At 44.6% G+C, this 24,139-nt stretch overlaps 1 protein-coding gene across 1 annotated transcript in view; it reads right to left on the bottom strand.

Moving 5' to 3' along the window:
• GALNS (galactosamine (N-acetyl)-6-sulfatase) overlaps positions 1–24,139 on the bottom strand; it is a 45,488-nt gene that overhangs the window by 3,555 nt on the left and 17,794 nt on the right. Inside the window, exons 10-12 of the mRNA XM_009326973.1 lie at positions 22,142–22,244; positions 13,472–13,593; positions 2,513–2,630 (exon numbers count right to left, since the gene is read on the bottom strand). Coding sequence (XP_009325248.1) covers positions 2,513–2,630; positions 13,472–13,593; positions 22,142–22,244 — 343 coding nt within the window. The remainder of the gene's footprint in view (positions 1–2,512; positions 2,631–13,471; positions 13,594–22,141; positions 22,245–24,139) is intronic.

The following is a 24,139-nucleotide window of genomic DNA, read 5'->3' as shown; positions in this document are numbered from 1 at the left end:
TTCAGCTCTGACCTATTGCCTTTCGTTTTATTTATTTTTATCCTTCAAGTCATTTACATTTTCTTGGAATTAAATTCCTACAGAGTGAAAGAAAAGCTTAACTCCAGAAAAAATGCTGGAGCAGGTTTCTATTCCATACAGCTGACAACAGATGGCAGTGAGACACCAGCTATCTCCGCAGAAGGAGCAGACCACAGAGGGGAGCTTTGGCAGACGGCACCTCACTGCACGAAGGGCTCCAGACAGTTTAAGAACAATTAATGCTGTTTTCTAAATTCGTTTCTCAATTTTAAAATGCACAGCCACCACTGGAAATTTCAGATGCCTGACCACTCTGTAGAAGCAACAGAAATCCAAAGAAATAAACGAAATATTTGTTCTTTTGAAAAAAAAAACCAAATTGTATCTGCTTCAGTCTCGCGGTCCAAGTCGGCTTTCCTGGATCTGTAAGTGCTGAGAGCCCTGAGGACACCATGTGTGCTGCAAATCAAACACGCAGTCAGGCCAGCACAGCTCCACTGCATGGAGCAATTTCTCCCACACTTCCACAGGAGGAGAACATAGCAGAACTGGCTCCGCGGGAGCTTCATCTACACTGCTGGTGGGATACACCACAGATGGGCCAGCAAACACTTCCCCTGCTCAGGAGGGCTGATGTTGCTGCGCTTACATCAATCCCAATACTGCAGTAGCTACAAAACCATCCATCTGCTTCGCTTATGGATAAGTAAAGACAATGCTTCTCCTCAGGCAGGATATTAAACGCCCAGATCAAATAAATGGGTGACAGAATTTAGAAGACAGTATTGGGCATAATATTAGCAGGTGATATTTATCTCCCAGCATCCTCCAAACACAGATTTAGGGCCCAGTCAACCCCAGCGATACTATCACTCCAAAAAGGTTTGGTTATCTTCATCTCTGGTCTCGAAAGGCAATAATTTGGTGCCTGTTCGTTTTAGTTTTGTGACTGTGTAATCAGCCTGTTAGGAGTTTACATAGAATAGAAAACTCGTAATGTAAAAAAGTTTCCTGCTGGGATCTGAACATTTCTCCTGGGATTAGAACACCCCCCAGCCCACCGGGGAGGGCTTCCTGCCTCAGACAGCCTGAATGATCTGGTTTGAGCTTGGCCAAGCATTGGAGCAGGCATTAGCTGCCTCTGCTTACAGACTAGGCAGGCATAACTGGACTTGGCCAAGCCCTGGACGTTGCCATAGCGAAAGCAGAAGCGGCAGCCCATGGTCCGCAAAACTTCTACCGAACCGAGGTAGAATGAGGCATGCTCAGGGAGAAGACTGACTCGCAGTAACCCCAAGGAGAGGGCTGGGGTACGGGACCAAGTATGGGACCTCCAGTCCAACACTTTTTCCATTATGCAACCCAAAGACACGGGATGTTGACAAACAAGGATACCAGATGTTTTCACAGCACCTAAACACACTGCACACGCTGCAGAACAGCGGAGTATGCCTACAATTTATGAACCAGTTTTGGAGTTGGAATTAGGACAGAAGAAATGCCTTTCCAGTGAAGGTCTCTGGCAGCAGCCAGGCGCTGGGGAGAGTGCCTGAACCCAAAAGGTCCCAGAGGAGCACGGAACAGTGTTTATTAAGGGAAAAGTTGAATAATGAAAGAAAACAACACAGAAACAATGGTCCTTCAAATCTTTTTCCTACTTAACATCCAAAAATAAAAAGATGTGACAAAGCTAAAAAAGATCTTTGCCTTCTTATTAAGGAGACACAGCTCCACATTTTGTACTTTTCTGTCTGGCTGGAGATAGACCCTAAGCAGAAGGTACTGACTGTTCCTTTCAGAAGATTATTTCAGCGTCAGAAAGATTTTGCCTGTTACTATTTTGTGTCAGTCTACAGGCACATCCCCTTAGACTACACACACTCCTGTCATCTGACAACTTTACCTCCTACAAACCATCCAGTTTCTTCCCCAGGTTCTCAACAAACCAAGCAGCATTTGACAGGAAAGCCAAACTGTAACTTTCCAACATGCAATTTGAAACAGAAAACAGAGCTGAAAATGTTTGTCACGTTTCAAGCTATAAAGACTTTGGAAAAGTCAGGCACGGGTGGAATTGGAGGAGACCGAGCAAGACCAAAGATACGCTCACACATCACTGAAGAAGAGCCACTGTCCCAGTCCCACCACTCAAAGCACAGAGGACTTTTGAGATTTGCAGAAGGGGATTAGAAAGGAGAAGAAGGATCTACAGCTGTAGGTACTGCCATATCTCTAAGGAAGGAAGCCACAGGGTTCATCACAGCACGTTGGTAGACCTAACCCCACTCACTTTGTACGAGCCTTCCTATGCTGCTGCGTTCCACAGGTAACAAACAGCCCTCTCCTCTGTGGAACAGCCAGACAGCCCTTCAAACGGGCGAGCGTGAATCTCTTCTCCATCCCTTCCCAGTATTAGGTGACATTTTTAAGCCTTTACAAAATATATTTTAAGCTAAGGATTCTCAAATGTATTTATGCTTTAACTACTCACCATGACAGCCTTGTCGCACACGTTAAGCTGTGGCTCCCCTGGCACCATGGTCACCTTGTGCTGCTGGACAACGACAGCTATTCGCTCCATAGCCCTTTGGTATTCATCGCTGGCAAAACTAGAATGTGAAAAAAATACAGACGTTGTTAGTGGGGCTTCATACACGGCATCATTACAGTGTCCACATCACTAAGCTAGGTCAGAAAACTTTTCCTGGGCCATAGCGAAGGAGAAGAGTACGTAAACAGTTGACACTAATTGCCCACAGGTCCATAGGGGAATGAAACATCTGGGCTGAGAGAGTCCAGCCTGGCTGGGCCTGGAGGCTGCAGGTCTGAGATGCTCTGCTTAGGGCAGCAAGGATGGCAGATGGCTTGCCCTCCCCAGCAAAGAAGCACATGGCTCCTGGCAGATCATCTCAGCACGGGGCTTCAGCTTTCAGAACTGCTAGTCCCAGTGGCCCCAAATGTGCTGCTTCGTAGTCGGGCAGATATGCCTCAAGCTCGTGTTGATTCCCGGGGGGGATCTTGTTGGCAAAGATGGCATGTACAAAGAAGGGTGCTTCTGGGGTTGCCCTCGAGCTGTGCCTTAAATGATTATCAAGGGAGGCTTCCTAGACACAGGACAAACACCTTGCCAGACACGTTAGTACATAAACAAGTTTGCCGAGGCGATCCTTCCAGCGTGTCACCCAAGAGGTCACCCAGCTCTCTGCGCGTTCATCCTCCACTCCTTCAAGTGCTTTTCTGAACACGCGCATCACACAGAGGCATTTATTGTAGGGAATCCAAGGTAATGTCAATACTTTGTTTTTCAAGAGTGTTCTCAAGCTAAGGGTTTCAAATACAACCGTTGGCTAGCAAAACTTCACAATCACCAAGATGAACTAATATTATGCAAACAGGAAGATGGAGAAGAAGAATAGAAGTGACTTGTCCAAGACAAGAATACCTCCTCCATTTCGCAACATCCACCCTGGGGTTCTGCCCCATCTACATTCTTCCATTACAGCTTTATTATTCCAAGCTGGGACCCATCTGTCATGCTCCAAGCCCTCATACAGGGTTATAAATTACCAGATTTTTATCCACCCGATTACTCCAGTAGGTACTTGTTTAAGTGGTTCAGGGCGTACTTCACTAATACTTCAAGTATTTCTAAAATGGAGGATTACTACTGAATGATCTCATTTTGTCCATCACGTTAAGAGTCACTTACAAAACAGAGAGCGGCAAATTGCTTCTGAAGATAAAAGAAACAATGCAGCTTAGTCCTGACCTCAGGCTCCCTCTGCTTACAGTCCAAGCTGGCCACCAGCCCCACACTCCAGCTAATTTCCTCCTTTGAAAAACAATCACATTTCGAAGCCCAGTAATGTGCCAACAGTTTCCAGTAAACCCTATAAATATCACATCTCGGCAACCATCCAGAGAGAAGCTGATTGTGGGGATGGGCCTGAGCTTTGCTGATAGAGAACCGGAAGGGAATTTGAAATGACAAGCTCGAGCAAACTAATCTGCGGCTCTCACACCCAGCTAGCTGTATCCTGGTGGAGAGACTATCACCGGGACCGGCTGTGTGATCCGTACGGACCACCCTGAAATTCAGACTATTCTTGCAAAGCTCCCGAATTTGCTTGCTCCTCTCCCCACGCATCCCCACCTTAGCTCTCACAGCAGCCAGCTGCTTACTCCTGCGCTGCCCCAAAGACTCTGCTGAAAGCAGCAGGGAAGGCAGAAGTTTGGGAGCTGCCAAAGCCCATCTCTGACTCACACCCTGATGAGGACACTCAAGGCAGCAATCACTTGGCTTTGAGTGTTGCATCCCGGTGGCACAATGGCCTTTCAGTTTGGCGAGATTTTATCTGGAAGCCTTCTGGTCGCATTTCAAGCGCACAGGATTGCCAGCCCGGCAGCATGCTTGAAAAAAATCAAAACAGATTTTTTAAAAGAGGCAGGGAGGGTTTAAAGCTAACCTGTGTTGACACGCAGAGGACAGCGAACACGGGAGAGCCTGCACACGGAGAGAAAACGCTGCAGAGACAAACACACTGAGGGAGTCTGCCTAAAACCGCAGGCGAGTACCAGGGATGCACACAGCATGTCAGACATCTGAGCTGGAGACTGGATGAAACGGGGGAGCCAGGAACATTTTAAAGCCTACATACTCTAGTGATGGAAACGGAGGTGAAAACACAGCTTAGGGAGGCACGTGTATTTCAGTGTTTTAGATTTCTAATGCACTTCTTGTGCCAGGATTTGAAAGCTCTTCCAAACCCGAGCTAATCACACTTCATTAAGATCCTTGTATGAAGGATTAATATGAATTAATACATATTTTAATCAATTGCTAGAGTCTAACAGATACTCTAGATATCAAATCATTTAATACCTCCTACTGCTGCTCTTGTAACTATCTAATGTGGTTTTTTCTTGTGTCATCTCTCCAGCATTGAAGATCTTCTTTTGGAAGTGGACCCATAAGATAAAATGTTGCTGCTAACTAATTAAGCTCCACAGCATCTTTGCAAATATTTAAGTGCTAAAGAGATAGCTCAATTTCATCCATCGAAACGGCTTTTCATACATAGGATTCCAAATTAGCTATAATCTGGACAGACCAGTGGAAAACACAGCTGTGGTCTGGATGAAAGATAAACAATATGTTGTCACGACTGCTGCTTTTTGCTCCAAATATGCCAGTCCTGTTGCAATGAAAAAAACCTTTTTGCTATAATCTTAACTACTGCATTTATGTACGGCATTGTTGCTCATTAGCAACCTACGACACGTGAATGCCATGGTATAACAAAGTAGGCTCGAGTCATTTAAATCATCTTCTTGCTTTAATTCCCATGTTCGGGACACTCCTGGCTTTTTCAGCTAGCTCAGCAGTGACAGGAAATCTCGGCCTAACCTCAGCTCCTGGTGGTTTTGAACTGCTCTCCTCTGCAGCTTCTACACTTCTAGATTATTTCAGCATTTAGCATAGGCTGAATGACTTCCCCAAAGCACGACAGAAACGGCTTGGCACATATAAAAGACTCGCACTTCTCACGTAAGTACAAAGCTGGCTAAAGCTAAAGAACATGTATAGATTATGCCCCAAGCCATACCGCTAACCTGTAAACCTTGTCTCAGTAGGGCTTAACATGCTCTTAAGCTGGCTAAACCTGTTGACACTAGCTTAAAACATATCCAACTGCAGCTATCTTCCTTGTGTTGCAGTACACGACAGTGATGGACCCCGAGTGCTGTAAGGTGTCATTCAATACTGGAAGATCATCACAGATCATCTTCAGATGCGTCAGTTGAACACATGAACTATCTTCCTCATCCAGACGTGTGTCAGGTCTCCATGCGTAGCAGGGGACTGCAATGCCTGCAGGAGGGCACCAGCCCCGGGGCTGGCATTCACATGAAACCGGAGTCACCTACTGAGACAAAGCAGTGCAGCTTGGTTTTCCTGTCTTGGCCCCATGGAGATCCCCATTCCTCACTCTGATGAGCTCAGGTTTTGCTCAAACAGACCTGTTTAGCTCCACAAAGCACACCAAGATCCAATATCCATGCAGCGATTTGTAAAGTATTTACTGACTGCATATGGGGGGTTAAAACTGTCTCCAGCACTACGCAAGAAGTGCATTTTGAGACAAAAATCTGCAAGAGAAGAGTGCCTTTAATCTGTATGTGAGACGGGGATAATTACTTCACGGTAATCAGTCTGAGTTGTTCACGGAGCTGGGAACCTCTCTTACTCCTACATGGAGTCCCAGCATTTCCCTGAATGCGTATGCAGAACTGGGCTGCGAGGGCAGGGTTTGCTACATTCTCTGTTCCAGAAAAAATGGTATTATCTACACAGGTGTTTGGGCATTATTGTCTGCATGAAGATCCAAACCTTGCTGCCTCCTGGGCAAGCTGCATTTTGTATTCTAGTTCAACAATCCTGCAGAAGGAGAGCTGGGAATAGCACTAGAAGAATGAGAGGGTGAGCAGGTGGTGTTGTGAGGAGTTTGCTAAAAGAGATCCCCCAGCGTACATGAAATTATTCCACGCTCAGAATGAGGGAACGGAGTGGACAAAGTCCAGGGTCATTACACTAATTGACACTTTACCTCCAGGAAGTCTCTGGAGATCCAATCAGGGCTGCATTGCGAGCGCCGGGTCCCAGGCACAGGTGTGGCCTGTGCTTCCTTCATTTAGTGTAATTGTGCCTTGGCAATCTGTTCCCATCTCCTCCTTCGCCAAACAACTCCAGTGTAACCTGCTCTGCTATTAACCCCACCATGCCCTACACTGAAATTCAGGTTTGGAAGAAGGAGGGTCTGTCTCACACGCTGCCTTTGGTGTTAAGAGCTCCGGTTTAATCTTGCAGTCGTCAGTCTTTCACCTCCAGGTCTGCTAGCATCCTGAGCTGTAAGGAGGAGGAGAGAGCGATTCTCTACCATCGTAAATACACCCTCAAATAGATCAGAACCGGAGCAAATTAAAGAGCATTTTTAAAAATCCAGATCTTGATGTATCATACCTCGCCCACATACGGGCACAGTGCAGTACGTCTGTCCTGGGAGCGACAGGACCATGTTATTATTGAGAGGAATGTCACAAAATGGGTATTATATAGTGTGCTTCACAGGAACCTGACAGCGGGCTCTTAATAGCAGCGTTCAGATTTATAGTGTGTTTTACCAGACGCACATGAAGTTATGGGAAGAGCATAAAACTTGGCTAATGTTTTGTATATTTTACTTCCTTTTCCACTGGAATTATTTTAATTAAAAACATTATTTTTAATTGCGAAATACACCCAGATTCAGGTAATTTGATTTTATCTGTTATCAGGCTGCTCAGCACTGTAGTATCCAAGTCTTGATCTTGTCCTATTCAGTCTTCCTCAGTTCCTCTCTCCTATTATCAAGTTTCTCTGCAATTTAAAGTCTGCACAATACATGAGGCAGACAACAGGTTTGGGGCTCGGCTGCTGAAACGTGGCAACTTGCAATTACTGGAGAGATCCACAGGGCCAAAGGAAAATAAAAAAAGGAATCAAACAGAACGCTGGGCTGCTCATACCCCAATTCACCTCTCTGGTCCAGCAGCGTCTGCGGGCCCCCAGATGGGGCATGTGGCCAGTTAGCCACACGAATACTTGGAGTATTGACGATGCCTCTCACCTGCGGATTCTCTAACGGTGTCCACAGCTTTCCTTGCAGCAAGATGTGATCCTGCTGATCCTCTACCTGGTCACTCATTTTCACGGAAGTTGTAACTCCCCGGTTTCAAGGATCCTGCCTTTCTGCTGGATTTCATTGCAAGCCACCACAGCGTTCAGCTGGCAGAGGGGATAAGGGCAGAGCGACTATGTAAAGCCTTAGTCTCTGCGTGAACAGGCGACAAGAAGATAATGACTATCCAGCTGATCCTCCGCTAGTTGCTCCAGTGGTATTTCTGAACCATAATTTAAGCAATGCGTCCTTCAGGCTACTCTCTGAGGCTGTAGCACTGCCTGGACCCGTCTCTGAAGATGTCCATTTCAAACTGCATTTTGCGTTTTTGAAACTGGTTCATATGGCTTTTTACTTCGATATTCCTTTTTATCATCTAGCATCACTCTAGTCTAGACAGTTACTCATCAAAATACCTGCAGGCTGTTCGTCTGCCACGATTAAGGAGAAGTTACAGATGATGTGCCACAATGCAGAGCGCTGATCCCGGGACTGGGCAAAGAGCAGCTATCGATCGAGACGAGTTTGCCTCCGATCTTAGGCTAGCGACCGACTCTCCTCCACAGACGTATTTTTCTTCAGCCCTCTTCCCTCCAGAGCTGGCTGCGTACTGGCTGTCACGCCTGGCTTGCATGCTTCTGACAACCTTTCTGCGTCCAGCCCCTGCGTGGTTGATGCCGGATGTTTTTCACTGGCATCACTGAGGCTCTTTATCCACAGCTCTCCACAGTTTCCATAGCTTTAGTTTTCCTCAGTGCCACCTCCCCTGTGGCAGCAGCTAATTCACCCCTGCAATGCAGCTAGTGCCATTTCCTTCTTTTTCAAGAAGCTGAGGAGTCAGCGTCTCCCCTGGGCAAGATTCTGGCTCTTTGTCGTACACATTTTTCCCCCCGTTTTGCACCTTCTTTTCTCTTTTCCCCACAGAGAGGTTTCTGCCCTGATCAGTAAGGTGAGACCAGCAACTTTTCTATCAGGTCCCTTCCCCTTTAGCTTCCCTTCAGGATCTTCTTCCATTCTTTTCTGGCTCCATAACCAGTGCAATTACCGCTCTGATGATTTCCTGGATTTTCCATCTGCTTGAAATAGGCACTTGTGAGCTCTCTTTTTAATTAATGTGTTTGAAAATCATTATGTTCATCAACCAAGCCTTATCGCTTCCATTTTTTCCACACTAGTAAAAGCTATTGCCCTAAGTAAAACACAGGTATTTTGACGTTCAAATTGTAGTAAACTCCGTTTTGAACAGAGGCTAATTGCTCAAAGCAGAATCGCTACTAACCTGGAGTAATAACAAGGCATGAGCATGCTGTACTTACTTGTTACAGTAACAAGGCTTTGCGCCTCTGGCTCAAACTGACAGTATTTCAGAGATTTCTGCTGCAAATTCTTTTTGCAGCTTTGGTGTCTGACCCAAAACACTCTCTCTACTTCAGTTTGCATTGGGTATTTTGTTAACTGTATTTTAAGCTGTGCCAGCTTTTGCTATACGTTATTACTTGTGTTCTTCCTGACTGGCAATGAAGTATTTTAGTAAAGGCGTGTATTAACAGTAATCTGTGACTTGGGTAATAAAACTGACAACTGGTTGTGAAGATGTTACCAACAGATAATTTTACTGCCTTTGTCACATATGGTTTGAATGGAGAAACAAGTACCCTATATGGTACTTAGCGGACACACAATACCACAAACACAACAGAATTTAGTAAAGAAAAAAGCCTATCAGATCTTGTAGTTCTGCATTCTGATAAATTTGGTGACAAAGGCACCCCACAGTTTGAGTGTTTTTATACAAAGCAAAAGCCCCTAGTAATTGCATCTAGAGAGGAAACAAAATACTGCTTAGACTTACAGAAATGCTTCTGCTTTGTGTGCTGCCTAACACACAGTCTTATTTATATTTTTAAGTTGAGAGCTATAAAAAAAGAGATATCTTCCATCCCACAGCCTGCGCAGATCTAATCAATCTCTTGGGTGACAAAAGACACAAACGGTTCACTTCTCACTACACAAGGACCAGATAACACGGTAACTCGTATAAGTGCAGTTACATTACCATTTTTGGCAACCAAAGAAAGATTATTTATCAGTAACCACAGTTCTTTGAAATATATTGCCCATATATACCCTGGTATTGCAGGTGTTCTTATTACAAGCACCTCTCCAGATGCCAATTTTGCCTCATCAGTACCTGCAGGCGTGTTCACGCCCTGCCTCATCCTGCAGCCGTATAAATATCGAGCTTGTCCTACGGTGCCAAGCTTCTTCTCAACGCTGGGACCCCAGAGTCCTGCAGTACTCAGGAGAGTCCTCCTCTTTCCAGGAGAGAGGGGGATAAGAGCTTGGTAGTGAATGTCCTAGTGCTGAGCGTGTCAGTCCTGAAGGTCAACTACAGGACATGGATCTTGCTCCATCCAGCCCACTGATGTGATGATGTAAATATGCCATCACCTGGGCAAGCTCAGGCAGCGTGAGAACTCGTAACACGCATTTGGCACTGCTATGAATCCCAGCTAACAAAATGCAAAGTCTGTGAGGTTCTTGGATTGCCAGGGTGAAGTTCCAGTCCAGACTGAGACACATCGGTAATTATCTTTCAAGGTGAAGGAGGCAAACGCAACCGTGCTTGGCAGACGCTGGGGCGCAGGAGGCGGTCCAGCCAAAAACAGAGGGGCAATAGCAGGAAGGAACAGTCACAACCCTGTTGGGAGGGTCTCTTCCTAGAGTCAGACATGCGGAGGGATGCATGCACAGCCTTACATGAAGGGGAACATAAGTGCAGGGTGCCGTATGGCTCAGAACTGCCAGATGTGTCCTCAACACGATGACAGGACCTGCCTGTAATTGCCTGACCAGTTTTTCCACCGCCTGAAAAGTGCTCCTATGGGAGATAAGCTTTTGCTGATATTGTTTCCAGGCAGGCTCCAGGAAATCCAGTGAACTGCGTCAGGAAGAGGAAGGACTTGTCCTGCTTCACCACAAAACCCAGGGAACTGAAAACTTTACATGCTGCCTCTAGATCTTGAAGGACTTGCATCTTCAGCGATCCCTTCAGCAGCCAGTTCTCCAACGCAGATTGAAAAGGCTAATCCCCGTGTTCCGAGACGAACTGAATAGCCTTGAAAAAGTCTTAGTGTCATGCAGTACCTTGTGTGCACAATGTCATGACCCAAAGACATTTCAGATGAGACTGCCTGAACATAAGCACCCTGCAAGTCACGAGTGTTGCCACAGTTGACTGAGCTGACTGATTTCTAGGATGCCCTGGCTCTGAGGTCCCCTGAGATCCTAGAGGGAGCCCAAATATATAAGCAGTAAATCTCTCTGCAGGTGCGTGTGACGCCTGGCCTTCACGCGCAGCAATGAAACCTCTTACTGGTGGTTTTGCATGTGATCCTACTCCAAACTAATGCAAATCAAGAGATACGACAGATAATGAAAATAATTTTAGGGAGAAGAAAAGGCTGCACTAAAATAAGGAGTAAATGAAATAAAAAATAAACAAAAGCAGGCAGAGAGAACAGGACATCGGTGTGTCATGCTGCTCCTTCACAGCAGCAGCAGCACTAATAAAATCCAGTACAGATTTAACAAAGTGAAGTGGTAAAAGCAGATTACATAAAAGAGGAAAAGGTACCAATAAAACAGGGGTGCAACACAAATTTTTCTAAATGCTTTGGCAACATACTGACACACCAGAAGAGCCAAGCTGGTGAAAGAGCTGTACGATACACCCTGTTCCTCCAGGGCTGCAGGAGGATGAACAGAGGAGCGTGGCCAACATGGACTGCGAACACACACAAACCTCGGGCTGGAGCACAAGCGGTGCGAGCACACCCAGCATGTACGGACAGACAGATGCATGCTTGGAGGAGAATGCTGGATTCCCTTCTGAGAAACACTAGTGTTGGGAATCCCAACAGGCTGTCTGCCAAGGGGGATAATTAAGCTAAATAAAAATACACAACAGTAACAGCTCCACAAATGAGGATAATTTAATTACCACATTTGATATAGGAGACCCACTTCCCTGAGTTTTCCCATTGTGACCAGAGAGGAGACAATAGCAACAGAACGTGCTGCAGAAAGGAAGATTCATTTACTAAGAAGAGGCTTTCTATTAGGGTCTGCATATTAAACAACATCACAGCTTTCCATAACCATGTCATAATCTTGCCATAAAATTCAAGCAAAACAACAGCTTGTGAGTGTCCAAAAACCAACGGAGCTGTATGAGAAATGATTGCAGATGGAGCACTGGACTTTATTTCAATGCTCAATCCATGGTGGTGGTAAGGAACATGTAAACAACAGGGAAGCAGGTGTCCTGCAAACACCTCTTGGGAAAGAGCTCCTCTCCCTCAAATTCAGGGGAAACACAAACACTAGGCACACTACAGTTCACTTAATACTACCCATGTGTTTGATTTTTGGAAAAAGAGGTCATTTCTATCCACTCATCTTCCTAAAATAAAGTAGTTGTTAAACCAAACATAGTCTCATCTGGAATCCCAACCCGGATAGCATAGTTTCACCGAGCTGAATTTAAAATACAAGAGCTGCAGATTTGCTTTACTCATTAGTGCTGAAACGCAATAGAAAGCGAGAGCTAACGTGCTGGGCTTCTGAAGAGCTTTATACGCTGTGTAATGCACCTCTAGGGTGCTTGTCTGTTAAGTGAGGAGAGAAGTGAAAATATTTTTCCTCCCCTTCTCTCTAGTGAAAACACTTAGTGGACAGCACAGGCTCAGTTCTTTTGAAAGTAATGGAACGAGTGTATCCACTCAATTATTTAAAACAGTTGAGTAATTGCAGTCCTGTCAGCTCACAAAACATCTCTGTTAAAGCTGCTGCACAAACCCATTTCTGTGCAGGCAGTCACAGTAGCACTAGTTTTCTCTTTCTTTATTTCCACATTCTCCGAGTTGGAGCCACCGGTGAGGGCTGAGGCTGCACGCCCCCATTTGAAGCCAGTTTTGCCGCAGGGTAAAACTCAGTCAGTAGAAGGAAGGTGGGAGGGAGGTGGGGACACCTTGGGAGCTTTTTTGGAGGTGGCAGGTTTATATGCGGGCTGTGCTGGCTGATGACTACATAAATCCTTACAGAAATCTCTCAGGGCATGGTGTGTGCCGGAGATAAATGTTAAAATAGTAGGCTTATAGGAAAATGGATTTGGACAGCCAGGAGTGTCCAAGGAGGGAATAGGATTGGGCAGAAAGTCCGCTTGCTAAAGACCCTCTGGAGAAGCTCCTTTAGCAAGGGCTAGGAGATTGGAAGGTTACCATGTTTGCCTTCCACAGATTCCAATGCACAGAGGAAAAACACCGCAGAGTATGCAAAGACCACCAGACATTTCTTCCCTAGCCCTAAACCACAAAGAGAGTCACAGCTTCAATGCACACGCTCACCAGCGCCACTGCTTCATGCCACGACTGCCCTGCACTCAGTCCCCTCCTGTCCAAAAGCGTGCGCTTTGCCTCCTCCGTCAGGGATTGTAGGACACAGAACAAGAACCACCAGACTGACGAGTCGAGCCATGGACATGTGCACATCCATCTAGCTTGACCATTTGAAAACCAAGGTTTGTTCCTTCCTCTTTACTACTCTCACCAGTAATGGCTTTCTGGGACAGTTTTCAAGCAGATTGCAAGAAGCAGCTACCAAGGCAAATGAATTCTATAAAAGCACACACTGACAGTGCTGAGTTTTCACATCTTCGTTAACTGGCTCACCTTAATGGGTACTTCTCTCCAGGGTCCCTCCCCAGGTGGAAAAGCAGCGGCAGGGTAGTGTGCTCCTCCTGTGTATGTGTTGTCACTCCAGAGACATTCTGCCCAGGACAGAAATCAATGCCCTGCAGTGAACAGGAGAGAGGTCATCAAGGGTGAAGCAGGGGAGGGAGCAAAATTTTAGCTGATGCCACTTTCTTCAGCATCTTGTTCCAATATACCCACAAAACCCATAATTATTTTAAACTGAGAGTCCACTTCAGTCTGCAAAATGGATTCTGATCTGATGGGGTAAAACAAGGTGACAATGTTGGCATTGCGCTGACATAAAAGCTGGAGCAGGCCTTCCGTTTTTGCCTTATAAAAAAATATAATCTCTAGAAAATATTCATTAAAGTGAAATGGCAAAACAAAAGACAGAGGAGAAACCATTTAATCATAAGAATTCTGCACGTGGAAAGGATCTTCTCTCTTGGATTTCTATGGCTTTGAAAAACACAGAGAGGATCGGATCACATCACTTGGCAGTTCTGATCAAAAAGTAACAGTCCTGGAGGAAACATCCAGCCAAACCAAAGGGCGTCACCCTGAGAGGCAATGGGCACCTGCTAGCCTCCCTGAATACTCAGCTTGCCAGCACCTGACACCAGACCTGAAGGATCTGTTTCACTGAAGAACAAAGCAAATCTGGTTAATTTTAAAGAAACGGGTCCATTTGTTGATCTGATTTATAGCGTCTCACCCGAGGCACTCACCTGGGAATGAGAGTGGGGCTGGAAGAACTGTAGTAAGTCTGGAGACATTCCTGCCACTAACGTTCAAGTCTAGGGGGTCAGAAGTCGGGGTTTCCCCAGCAGCAGCAGTGGGTATGGAGGGCACAAGTACTAGGACTCTCCCTTTGCTAGCAGCAACGGGTTAAAGTGCTCGCTGGCCACCGCGGGACAGAGCGAGCTGCCTGCTCGCAAGTCCCGAGCGGCGAGCTCTCTGCATCTGCCTTTGCACGCCTTGCCAGGCTGCGTCTCCCAAAGCCCAGCCGGTTATTAGCCAGGTGTCGAGCTCCCTAACCACCTAGGGCCTGGCCTGCAGTCTTGAGGGCTAACAGAACCCATTTAAGCCCTGGGAATAGCAAAAAATGCAAAGCACTAATTTCACTGAACAGCGAATAAAGCAGGGGGCCCCATAGACCAGCAAGGACTAGCACCAAATGGACTTGTTAAAGCTCGGTTTTACAATTCCAGCTAACACGCTGCGCTCCTTACAATACCTCAAAATGCCCCGAGACACGGACAGAGACATGGAGAGAAGGTAAATGGGAATATTTCAATAGAGGTGGGAAAGCAGCTGTAGCATTTGCTTATAAAACAAACAAACTGAAAAGGCTCTCTACAGATGTTGGTCGGATTTGATTGGCAAACAATTTTCTAAAAATATCCTGTGTTTTTAATGGACAGCTGGTCAGTGGAGCAGTTAATATTCTGCTTTTCAATAAAGCAAGAAGTTTAGAAGCCCATGAAATCCCATTTATCTGCACAGAGCTATAGATTCCTGAATCACTGACTGGAAAAATAAGAGAGTTGCTTGATAGGTTGTAGTGGCCTACCAATAATGGACTTTAAATGGATACAAAAATGATTGACCTTTCCACCTTGTGATGCCACAGGCCTCTGAAACACACAGTGAAAAATAGATTTATTTTTTTTTCCCCTCAAAAGGAACAGTTAATGAAAAGGTATCAAAGCCTACATAACATCCAAATTACAATTTGGATGCAAATCAAACAAGCAATTTAATTAAGAGCCTGCTAATTGGTACAATGCTCTTCGGCTGCAAATGCTTTAGTTTGAAAGAAGATTTTAGTCTCTTGGGTATTTGTTTATACATTGCTCTGTTTACATTTTATCTTTTGTTTCTTATAAAATCCTTGTAGCTGAGACTCCAGAACACGGCCCAGGCTACGACCCAAAGACTCCTAGGAAAGTGGCGTGCTGCGACAACTTGCCTGAGGCCACTAGCCAAGAGCTATCTGTCTTCCTAATCTAAGCACTCAATGCACCTTCAAGAGTAGTCTATTGAGGAAAAAATAAAATAAGGAAAAAAAAATAATCAAGCATACCTTTTTACAACATTGATAAATAACTCTCTTAAAATATGGCTGAAACCACCCTTTAAATTTCTGAGGCCTTTCAACTTTATCTCCACAAATAAAATGGACTATTATTATTTTTATGTACTGTGTGACTGCCAATATTCAACCTACAGAGAGAGCTTAAAATATTTTCTACCTGCTCATCAACAAATGAGCAAAAAATAAGAGGTAAAATTATATCCTCACACCCTGATCAAGGCATTGTCCAGCATCACAGTAAGTAATACACTACAGACAGAGGTAGAGGAGCCTGGTCTTCTGTCCCTTATCATCCACAACTCTATGTCATTTTTTTATTTGTAAGTCAAAGCGTTTTCAGTTGTCAGGATGGAAAGAGAAAAATCAGCTATACCAGTGAACTGAAAGTCTGGGATCCCCAAGTCTGGATTGCTTTTCTTTTCTGGAGCAAAACCAGTATAAATTAAATCTGCTTGAGATTTGAGAATTATTTAAAGACGAGACAATCCACACTCCGGAGCATCTGGACGATGCCTCTGGTTGCTTGGAGAGCGTGCAAATTTGGTCATGTGTGGTACTGGGAGCTGGGGCGGAGGGACATGCCAAAACTCCTTGTGTATGTCTTTGACGGGAGAGAAGGAGCTGCCCTCCAGCGCTGCTACCCCAAGCAGGCTGCAGGACAATAGGCCTGGTGAGGAAGGGGACTCTCTTCTAGGTGGTAATTTTAAATCATGTCACCATTTTGGATCGTTTCTTGCTCTTCATTAAACTTCCCCCCCCCCGGCCCTTGTAAAAGCCTGAGCTGACAACATGCCCCATGGACCCCAAGAACACTGCAGGCTTTAACAATAAATGCAAACGTGCCAGGTTCTCAGCTGGAGCAAAAGCCACATCATTCCAGGGCTGCAGAGGAGCTCTCCCCATTTACGCCGAGAAAGGACCAGCTTCAGCTCTCTGGCACTGCCAAGAGGATGGCAACTTCACCCAAAAGTAAAGCTATGTTATGTCGGAGAAGAGCCCACCAGGATAACAAAACCCAAATCAACTACCACTTCATCCGCTGTTATTTCCTTTAAGCTATTTATTTGGCAGACTGTTAATAACAATATGCAGGGGATCAACAGCCAGTTAAAGCACGTGCCTAATATTATACTCCGCACACTATCCAAGGTAATTTGCATGTTTACAGGTAACACTGATCAAACAGAGTAGAAAGGTCACTCCCTGTGTTTAAGCAAATTCTTGGATCTTTTCTCCTCAATTATAAAAGCATGAAAGCCAAACAAGAAGATCCTATCTAGAGCACGTCTAAGGGAGCCCATAAAAGAGCATCAGATGGCAACCAGAAATAGCTCAGCTCCTGCACCCGGTCTCTTGCATAGGCACAGCGTTTTGCACCATCGCGCAGACCTGTTTGCCGTAGGAAAAATTCCAGCAATCCTTTTTAAAAAAAAAAATTAAAAAAAAATTCCTGCACATCAGGTAAACCTTTCAGTGAGCACGTCTTTCTGCCCTTCTCCCCAGCAATCGCGTAACCTGGATTGTTTTTCCGTTCGTAAGATCTAGCGGCTATTGGTTGCACAGCTTATACTTTAATTTCCAGAGCAAATGGACTACAGATGCTATGTCAATATAGACATGAGACAAATACAGCCGGTTGCCAGTTTGGGCTCTCCGCCAAGTGATGGAATCACCACTTGTGTTAACGTAAGCCTCTGGCAATTCGTCACCCTGGCGCTATCCCAGATCCCTCCGACTTGACAAGCGGCTGCAGATTTTGATAGTGGCGCAGCAAATCTGGGGTCTGTCTCCTGGTCATGTCTCCTCATTCCGCCACACAAAACCCAGAGCAGCAAAACTGTATTAATATTGGAAGGAGAAAAAGAACAGCAGTTAATTAAAGCCAGGAATGTTGTCTCTTGCCGTTTGCCACAGCACGGGTAAGTGGCTGTTCCCACTTTCCTGGCAATTCCCAGCAAAAGCCTCCTAAACTGGAGCTCTGAATGACCAGACACCTGGAAGTGTGACTGCCAAGCTTCAACCCTGTTGAACAAAAATTGCTTCTAATGTGTTAACTGTCTGGAAGAGACCCCAGAAGATGGGCAGATCAGCAAGCCTCCAGCGGCTCTCAAGCAGAAGCAATCAATGGCTAGCTCATATGCTCAGAGGACCACAATCAAATGTCATTATTTGTGAGGTTCTACTTGACTTCACATCCCCCTTGCAGAAAAGGCTTTATCGATCCCTTCACGTTGAGGAGAAGGGCAATCAGACAGGCTGCGGCAGGAATAACCCCTTTGGCATTTTACATTAAAAAATAGGGTCTTCTGGCAGGCACCTACACCAATCCTTTAAAGGCACAGGAGCTCTCTTGAAAAACCCACTGAAGACTACTAACAAGATACTAAGCTGACAGCAGAAAGGTTGATGTTATCAGCCACTCTCCAATGAACCAAAGGGCGTTTTCCACATTTTTTCTTAATTATTTTTTTTCCCCTTCTTGCATCACTGCTCTTGGAGGGCACAAGAAACTATTCTCTGCTGGATCGTCACTGTGGCAGGCAGAGAGAAGGAAATTCCCTTTCTCCTGCTAGCTCATGCTCCTGCCTCCTCTACATAGCACTAAATTAGGCAATTCCTGAAGGACCTGCTGGCTATTCAGATAGATCCATAGAGAATACCCATTTTTTCCCCTTTCAGACCTCTCCTTCCAAACAAGGAAGATGAAATGTACCTCTCCCTTCAATCCAGTGGACAAAATAACTCATAACAATGCAGACTCTGAGCGTTCGTATTTTAGGAATGGGAAGCTGTGCACCCAGCATCGTGGCTGTGGGCACCAGCAGCAATAAAACAGAAATACCAAGTTCACATGCATTATTTGTCATGCACTTTGCAATCCAGTTCAAATTTGGTAACGAACAAGCATGACTTACAGGCTAAAAGGATGGACGATGAGAGCAGCAAGAACAGCATTTTACAGGAGACTTCCAATAAAAGTCCTGCATGTTTTATGCCATACAAGAGAGGGAGCTCCCCAGGTTTATCCTTAGTTCTTCTGCTCCAACACACAACACGTGGCTGTTTTTATCACTGCTGATTTTTGCTACAAGAAGAAAGGTGGTCAATGATGGTGGAAGAGCTTACGCTCCGATATCCACCAGTCCTTGAGCAACAGGGACTCAGGTCTCGTGCAGGGTGAAGATTTCTCTCCCTCTACCAAACCATTTAAAAATCTTTAAAAATACAAACATATTTTTCAAGTAAAGTTTCCTTTCGTCTACCTCTGTCCCATTTATCACCTCTTGAATGTCAGATATGTCAAACTATTAAACACGAGCCACCTATACGAAAGGAGATGGAAGCCAGGTAAACAGACCCAAATAAGCATCCTATGCAATCTACAGGAAGAATGTCCCACAGAGCGCTTACTCTCACCTGCTTCTGTTGAGTGAGCCTTCCCTTTATGCTTTCAAGAGACTAACTAATTCAAGAACGCAAGTTACCTAAGTAATCAAGTTAAGCCAGCAGAAAAGACAGCGTCAAGGTATCCTCCAGCACTGAGAAAGACTACAAGAGTTTATGAGAGGAGTCAGACTAGAAAAAAATTGCTTGGGGGTTAAAAAACAAACAAACAAAAATTAGGAAGAACAGAACAGCACACTTCATCTTTGTGAAAGATGACAAATTTTAATCCCGGGCCATAAGGCAGAGGATGCAGACCAGTAAGGGCGTGTTAATGTCATGGGAGTCTAAGACAACGGCAAACCTGTGTACCGCTTGCGTGGGATCTTTCCAGTGTAAATACTCCAAGTGCCACAGGGAGAGAAGCATTCATATCCCTGTTGTGCTTTCCTAGGCTTTGCTTTCTGTAAGCTGCTTCTCTCTGGTATGTTTTTATTTGTATATACATACTTTATTACTTAACTAACTTATACCACATTCAAACCCATAGCTTTCCAGGTTAGAGGCCAATTTTTCACACACTTTCTAAATAATCCTGAAAGACATGGTAGTCCTAAACAGACCCAGGACACGCACCAATTTCACATTTTCCAATAGCAACATGAAAATGTGGTTCTGGCTGCTTTAATGATATAATCTCATCTAAAAATCAAACAAAAATGCACAAAGCGTGGATTAAAAACAGTGCAAGTTTTCTGTATCAATGATTTCCCACGGTGTCAATTAACAAGGGAGTTTTGAAAGTGAAAGGAGGTTTGGCTAAAACGTGCCATGTATCTGTCACAATAATGAGATACTCAACTACCCATAAAACAAACCTCTTAAAAATTTGCAGACAGCTGTTTTGACACACCTGGCCAACTTCAGATCTCTTTCAACTGGACAACACGCCAGCCAGATACATTTGTTTATTCCAGGTCTGAGTTTGGAGCTTCAGACATAGAGAGTTTCTTATCTGAAAGTTTAATAAATCATCACATTGGATTCACAATAAGGTAAGGACCCATGCTAAAGATCATACAATTAACAAGGCCTCATTAGCTGAAGTTCTACTGGGATGGCAAATCAAACTTATCAAACAGCAAACCTGCCAGCAGTCAGAATTCCTAATGCCACACACATGCATGTATTTAAATACATTTTTCAAATGAAATTAGCAAACAAATGGGCCTTTTTGATTCTGGCAGCATAAATATATTCCGATATCAATACAGCTGAGAACACCAGTCACTGAAAAGAGGCAACTGTATTGTAAGGTGAGATTACAAAACTCCTAAAACAGGACTCAGAACTGTGGAACTGTTCAGCACTCTGATTTATTTCTATTTTTAAACTTGCAAGGCTTGTAATTAATGGCTTGAGGACATGAGGAGAATTGGAACAAATTTCAGCCTCAGCTTCCTCTGCATGTTGTTAATGGCTAGTCTGTCCACTAATGTGCTCCAATTTTACCCACATCAACCACATGTGATACAAGCTGCAGGAAAGCAAGTGAATTTTTAATAATCTCTCTGATGTACAGTATAATTGCTGACTTTTATCAGACAGTAGTTAAACAAAGACTTAGAAAGAAATAAATATTCCTTAATTGCACAACTGCCATTGCTCACAGTAGGAGAGCCTCTGAAATGAGTAACTGGTCCCCATTATCACGGCTACACACATACTCAGACATGTACAAATAAATTTAGATCAACGCAGACGTTTATTTATTTCCCAGCTAGGTATGTGTGTGTATGTGCTTATAATACAATGGAGAACAATTACTCATGTGTGACATTATCTTCCGTGCACATGGGAAAAGCGTGCCTCTAAACCCGTTCATGTACCCATACACATGTGCATACAAGCTCCCAGCGTCTCTCACACAGGGAAAATCCTCCACACTGTGCCACGTGTGATATATGGGTTTTACTCGCGTACTAACCTAGACAAATACATTATCTCATTTCAGCTGCGTAGAATTAGCACTGAGACAGAGCGTGCAATGCATTTCTGGAGCCAACTTTCCTTTCCTTCTTACTCCGTGTAAAACAGAAACTTTGACTCCTGGAGCATTACAGTCTTAAAAAGACAAATGCACATATTTACAGCCCTGAATGTAAATGACTCCCTTGGAGCTGATCTTTCCTTCTACCCCCAGGACATCCCAATGAAAGAAACCGTGCACTTTTATATCCACAAATGTCATCAGCACTTATTTCTGCACCTGTGATGCCTGACTGACCCACCATAAGTTAAAAAAAAAAAAAAAGACATAAAAAAATAAATCATACAAACAATCCCTCCCCAATACCAGCCTGCTGTCAAAACTGCCGAGAGCTGTGCCATAATGCATTTAGTTCATGTCTAAAGGTATAATCAGCAAGGCACATGTGTGAACCTGCCGTTCAAGAAATGCCCCAGAGTTTAGTACCCAAGTCTGAGGCAAGAAAGATACAAAAGAAGAAAAATAATAGTGCTTAACATCAGTGAGAAGATCAGCCAGGAAATTACAAAAGCTGTGCCTATTTGGCAAATAAAATGTAAAACATCTTACAGTGTGATACGGGCTTGCAAAAGTGCTGATAATAGATTAAACACATGTACTCTACTGTTTTCAACAACTGCTGTTCTTTCCACTGCGCGGTTCCTACGGCTTTCCTTTTCCCTTTCAAGAAAAAAAAACCAAAACACCACCACAACAAACCCATCCCTATTCCATTTAAATAGCTCACGGCACCAGGTCTTTTAACTAGAAATTGAGAGACACGTGATCAATCGGGCATCGGACTCCAAACTTTGTAAGGGTACACATGAAAGCTCAGAATTCAGCAGGGAAGAAGCTTAATATTAAGGGGCATTAAGCGCTGATTAAAGGGAGCACTTCTCAGAACAACTCCGACTTTGCTCATTTTCCTCTGCTTGCCTCCAACTTCAGTAGAGGGGTGCTGTGACACCAGTCCCCTTAGATTTTGCAGCAGATTTTGCCTCTTAACAGGCTGTGAATAAAAGGCTGGTTTGCAAGTGCACAGCGACATTCCCCAATTTAAAATTCTGCTTTAAAGGATTCTTTTTCCCCAGGAGAATGAATGAGACCAGGGTGCAGGTCGGTGTCCTGTTACCTTGCTGTACTCCTCCCAGGAGTTGCTCCAGGTCCAGTAGTGAGCCTTGTAAAGCCCAACTCTCACCGCCATCATCTCGTTGCCACGATAATAGAATATGGGCCTGAGAAAGAGAGCAAAACTGCATGAGAAACGCCAACGCGATGGGCCCGGGCAGCCACCGCCGCAGCAGCCTCGCTGATAAGGGAGACAAACATTTTAATGGCGTCTGACTTCCGATTCGGCTATCAGTCAGAAACAGGCTGCCTCCTAATAGTCTCCACTGCGAGGTTTTCAATTAACATTTTTAAAAGTGTTCATCAAGTTGAGAGCTCACAGGGCGCAAGAATGAAACATTATACAGCTCGGCTGCCAGTGATTGTTAATCCTTGAACTATCAGACCCTGTTATTTCCTATAGAGCGTGCCGATTTAAACACCAAATGTCTCAGAAGCGGCGTGTGTGTGTGCGCGCGAGAGAGAGAAACGGGGATTCACAGAACGTGTGACGCTTAGCCTCCTCTTTACGGCAGCACCAAGCTATGTGCCATTGGTGTCACACGGACAGGGTGGCCGGGGAGGACACCAGATGCTGGCCTGTTCTGGATGACATCTCAGAAAAAATCCCATATGGAAAAACCTGGCAGCCAGACATGCTTAAGTCCTGTCCATTTTCTTTCCCAAAAATCTCCCTTTGCATCATCTAAACATACCACTGAAAACTGCAATTTTTTCCCAGAGGTTTTCCTAATTAAAAATATGTTTGAGAAATGCACCTCACTCGGAGCATTTGGTCTGCACCTGTGTACATGCACTACCCTTTCCCTGGGCATCCCAGCAATGTTCCTGTCGGTTTCCCCAATAACACGCTCTTGCTTTTTGAGGGAACAGTACAAAATTTCACTGAAACGGGCTATCTGCAGGAGAGAGGGTTGATTTGTTGGTGCAGTTCATCACACAAGGACATCAGACTTAGTCAGCTCTCCTCTCCAGTTGTTTCAGGCTGCTGACAGGATGAGATCGTGAAGCTGTTTATCACTGTCTGTAGGGTACCTACATCTTTGTCTTTTGTTCAGAGACGCCACTCGGCAAAACTACTCACTCCGGTGATTCCACCTTGAAAAAACAGTCCCTAAATGCAAGATAAGATTAAAATATCCACGTCTGAACGACAGGAGTGGCCTTAGATCTCTTCTATTTTAAAATTGTAGCCTCCCCTGCAGGTTCCTCGCACAAACAATGAGCCTTTCTCCTTTGTCACCAGGAACTGCCTGTGAACAAAGGGCAAACGCTGCTGCCAGCAGAGCCCACTCCTGCATCCTCGACACACCTGAAACGCCGGTGAAATAAAGGCGGCTTGAGAGATCTGCCAAAGTGCAGAACCTGATCTAAATCAGTCCCATTAACAAAAGCCCAAACAAATACGCCACAAAGTACGCCAGTCTCGTCTTTCCTTGCCATAAACACTCACTATTTGACAAGCTATTATGCGCCCCTTTGATTGAAGGTGTGGGGATTAGGTTTTTGCTTTTTTTAAAAAAAAAAAATATTTTCCATCTTTGAAAGAGGATCACAGCTTGTACTCAAAATTCTGCTACTGCCGATTTCTTTTTTCCCCATTCACTTTTTCCTTTTTAAGCTTAAAAGAACACAACAACTGCATCTTCCAGAAAGTTTTTGGGGGTTGTGGAAACTGTGACCTGGTCAGGTCTGGGGGGAAAAAAAAAGGAAGGAAAAAAAGCCATGATGCACCTCGAGTGACTGCTATTGTAACACAAACAGCACCAGTTCCAAGGTGTCGTGGTTTAACCTCAGTTGGCAACTAAGCACCACGCAGCCGCTCGCTCACTCCCCGCCCCCCGATGGGATGGGGGAGAGAATTGGAAAAGCACAAGTGAGAGAAACTCGTGGGTTGAGATAAAAACAGTTTAATAACTGAAATAAAATGATAATAATAATAATATGATAATAATAATAATAATAATACACAAAGCAAGTGATGCACAGTGCAATTGCTCAC

The sequence above is a fragment of the Pygoscelis adeliae genome, unplaced genomic scaffold (genome assembly GCF_000699105.1).
Source record: "Pygoscelis adeliae isolate BGI_AS28 unplaced genomic scaffold, ASM69910v1 Scaffold727, whole genome shotgun sequence".
Taxonomy (NCBI): Eukaryota; Metazoa; Chordata; class Aves; order Sphenisciformes; family Spheniscidae; genus Pygoscelis; species Pygoscelis adeliae.
Note: the sequence above shows the minus strand (reverse complement) of the source record. Positions and strands in the feature narration are given on the sequence as shown.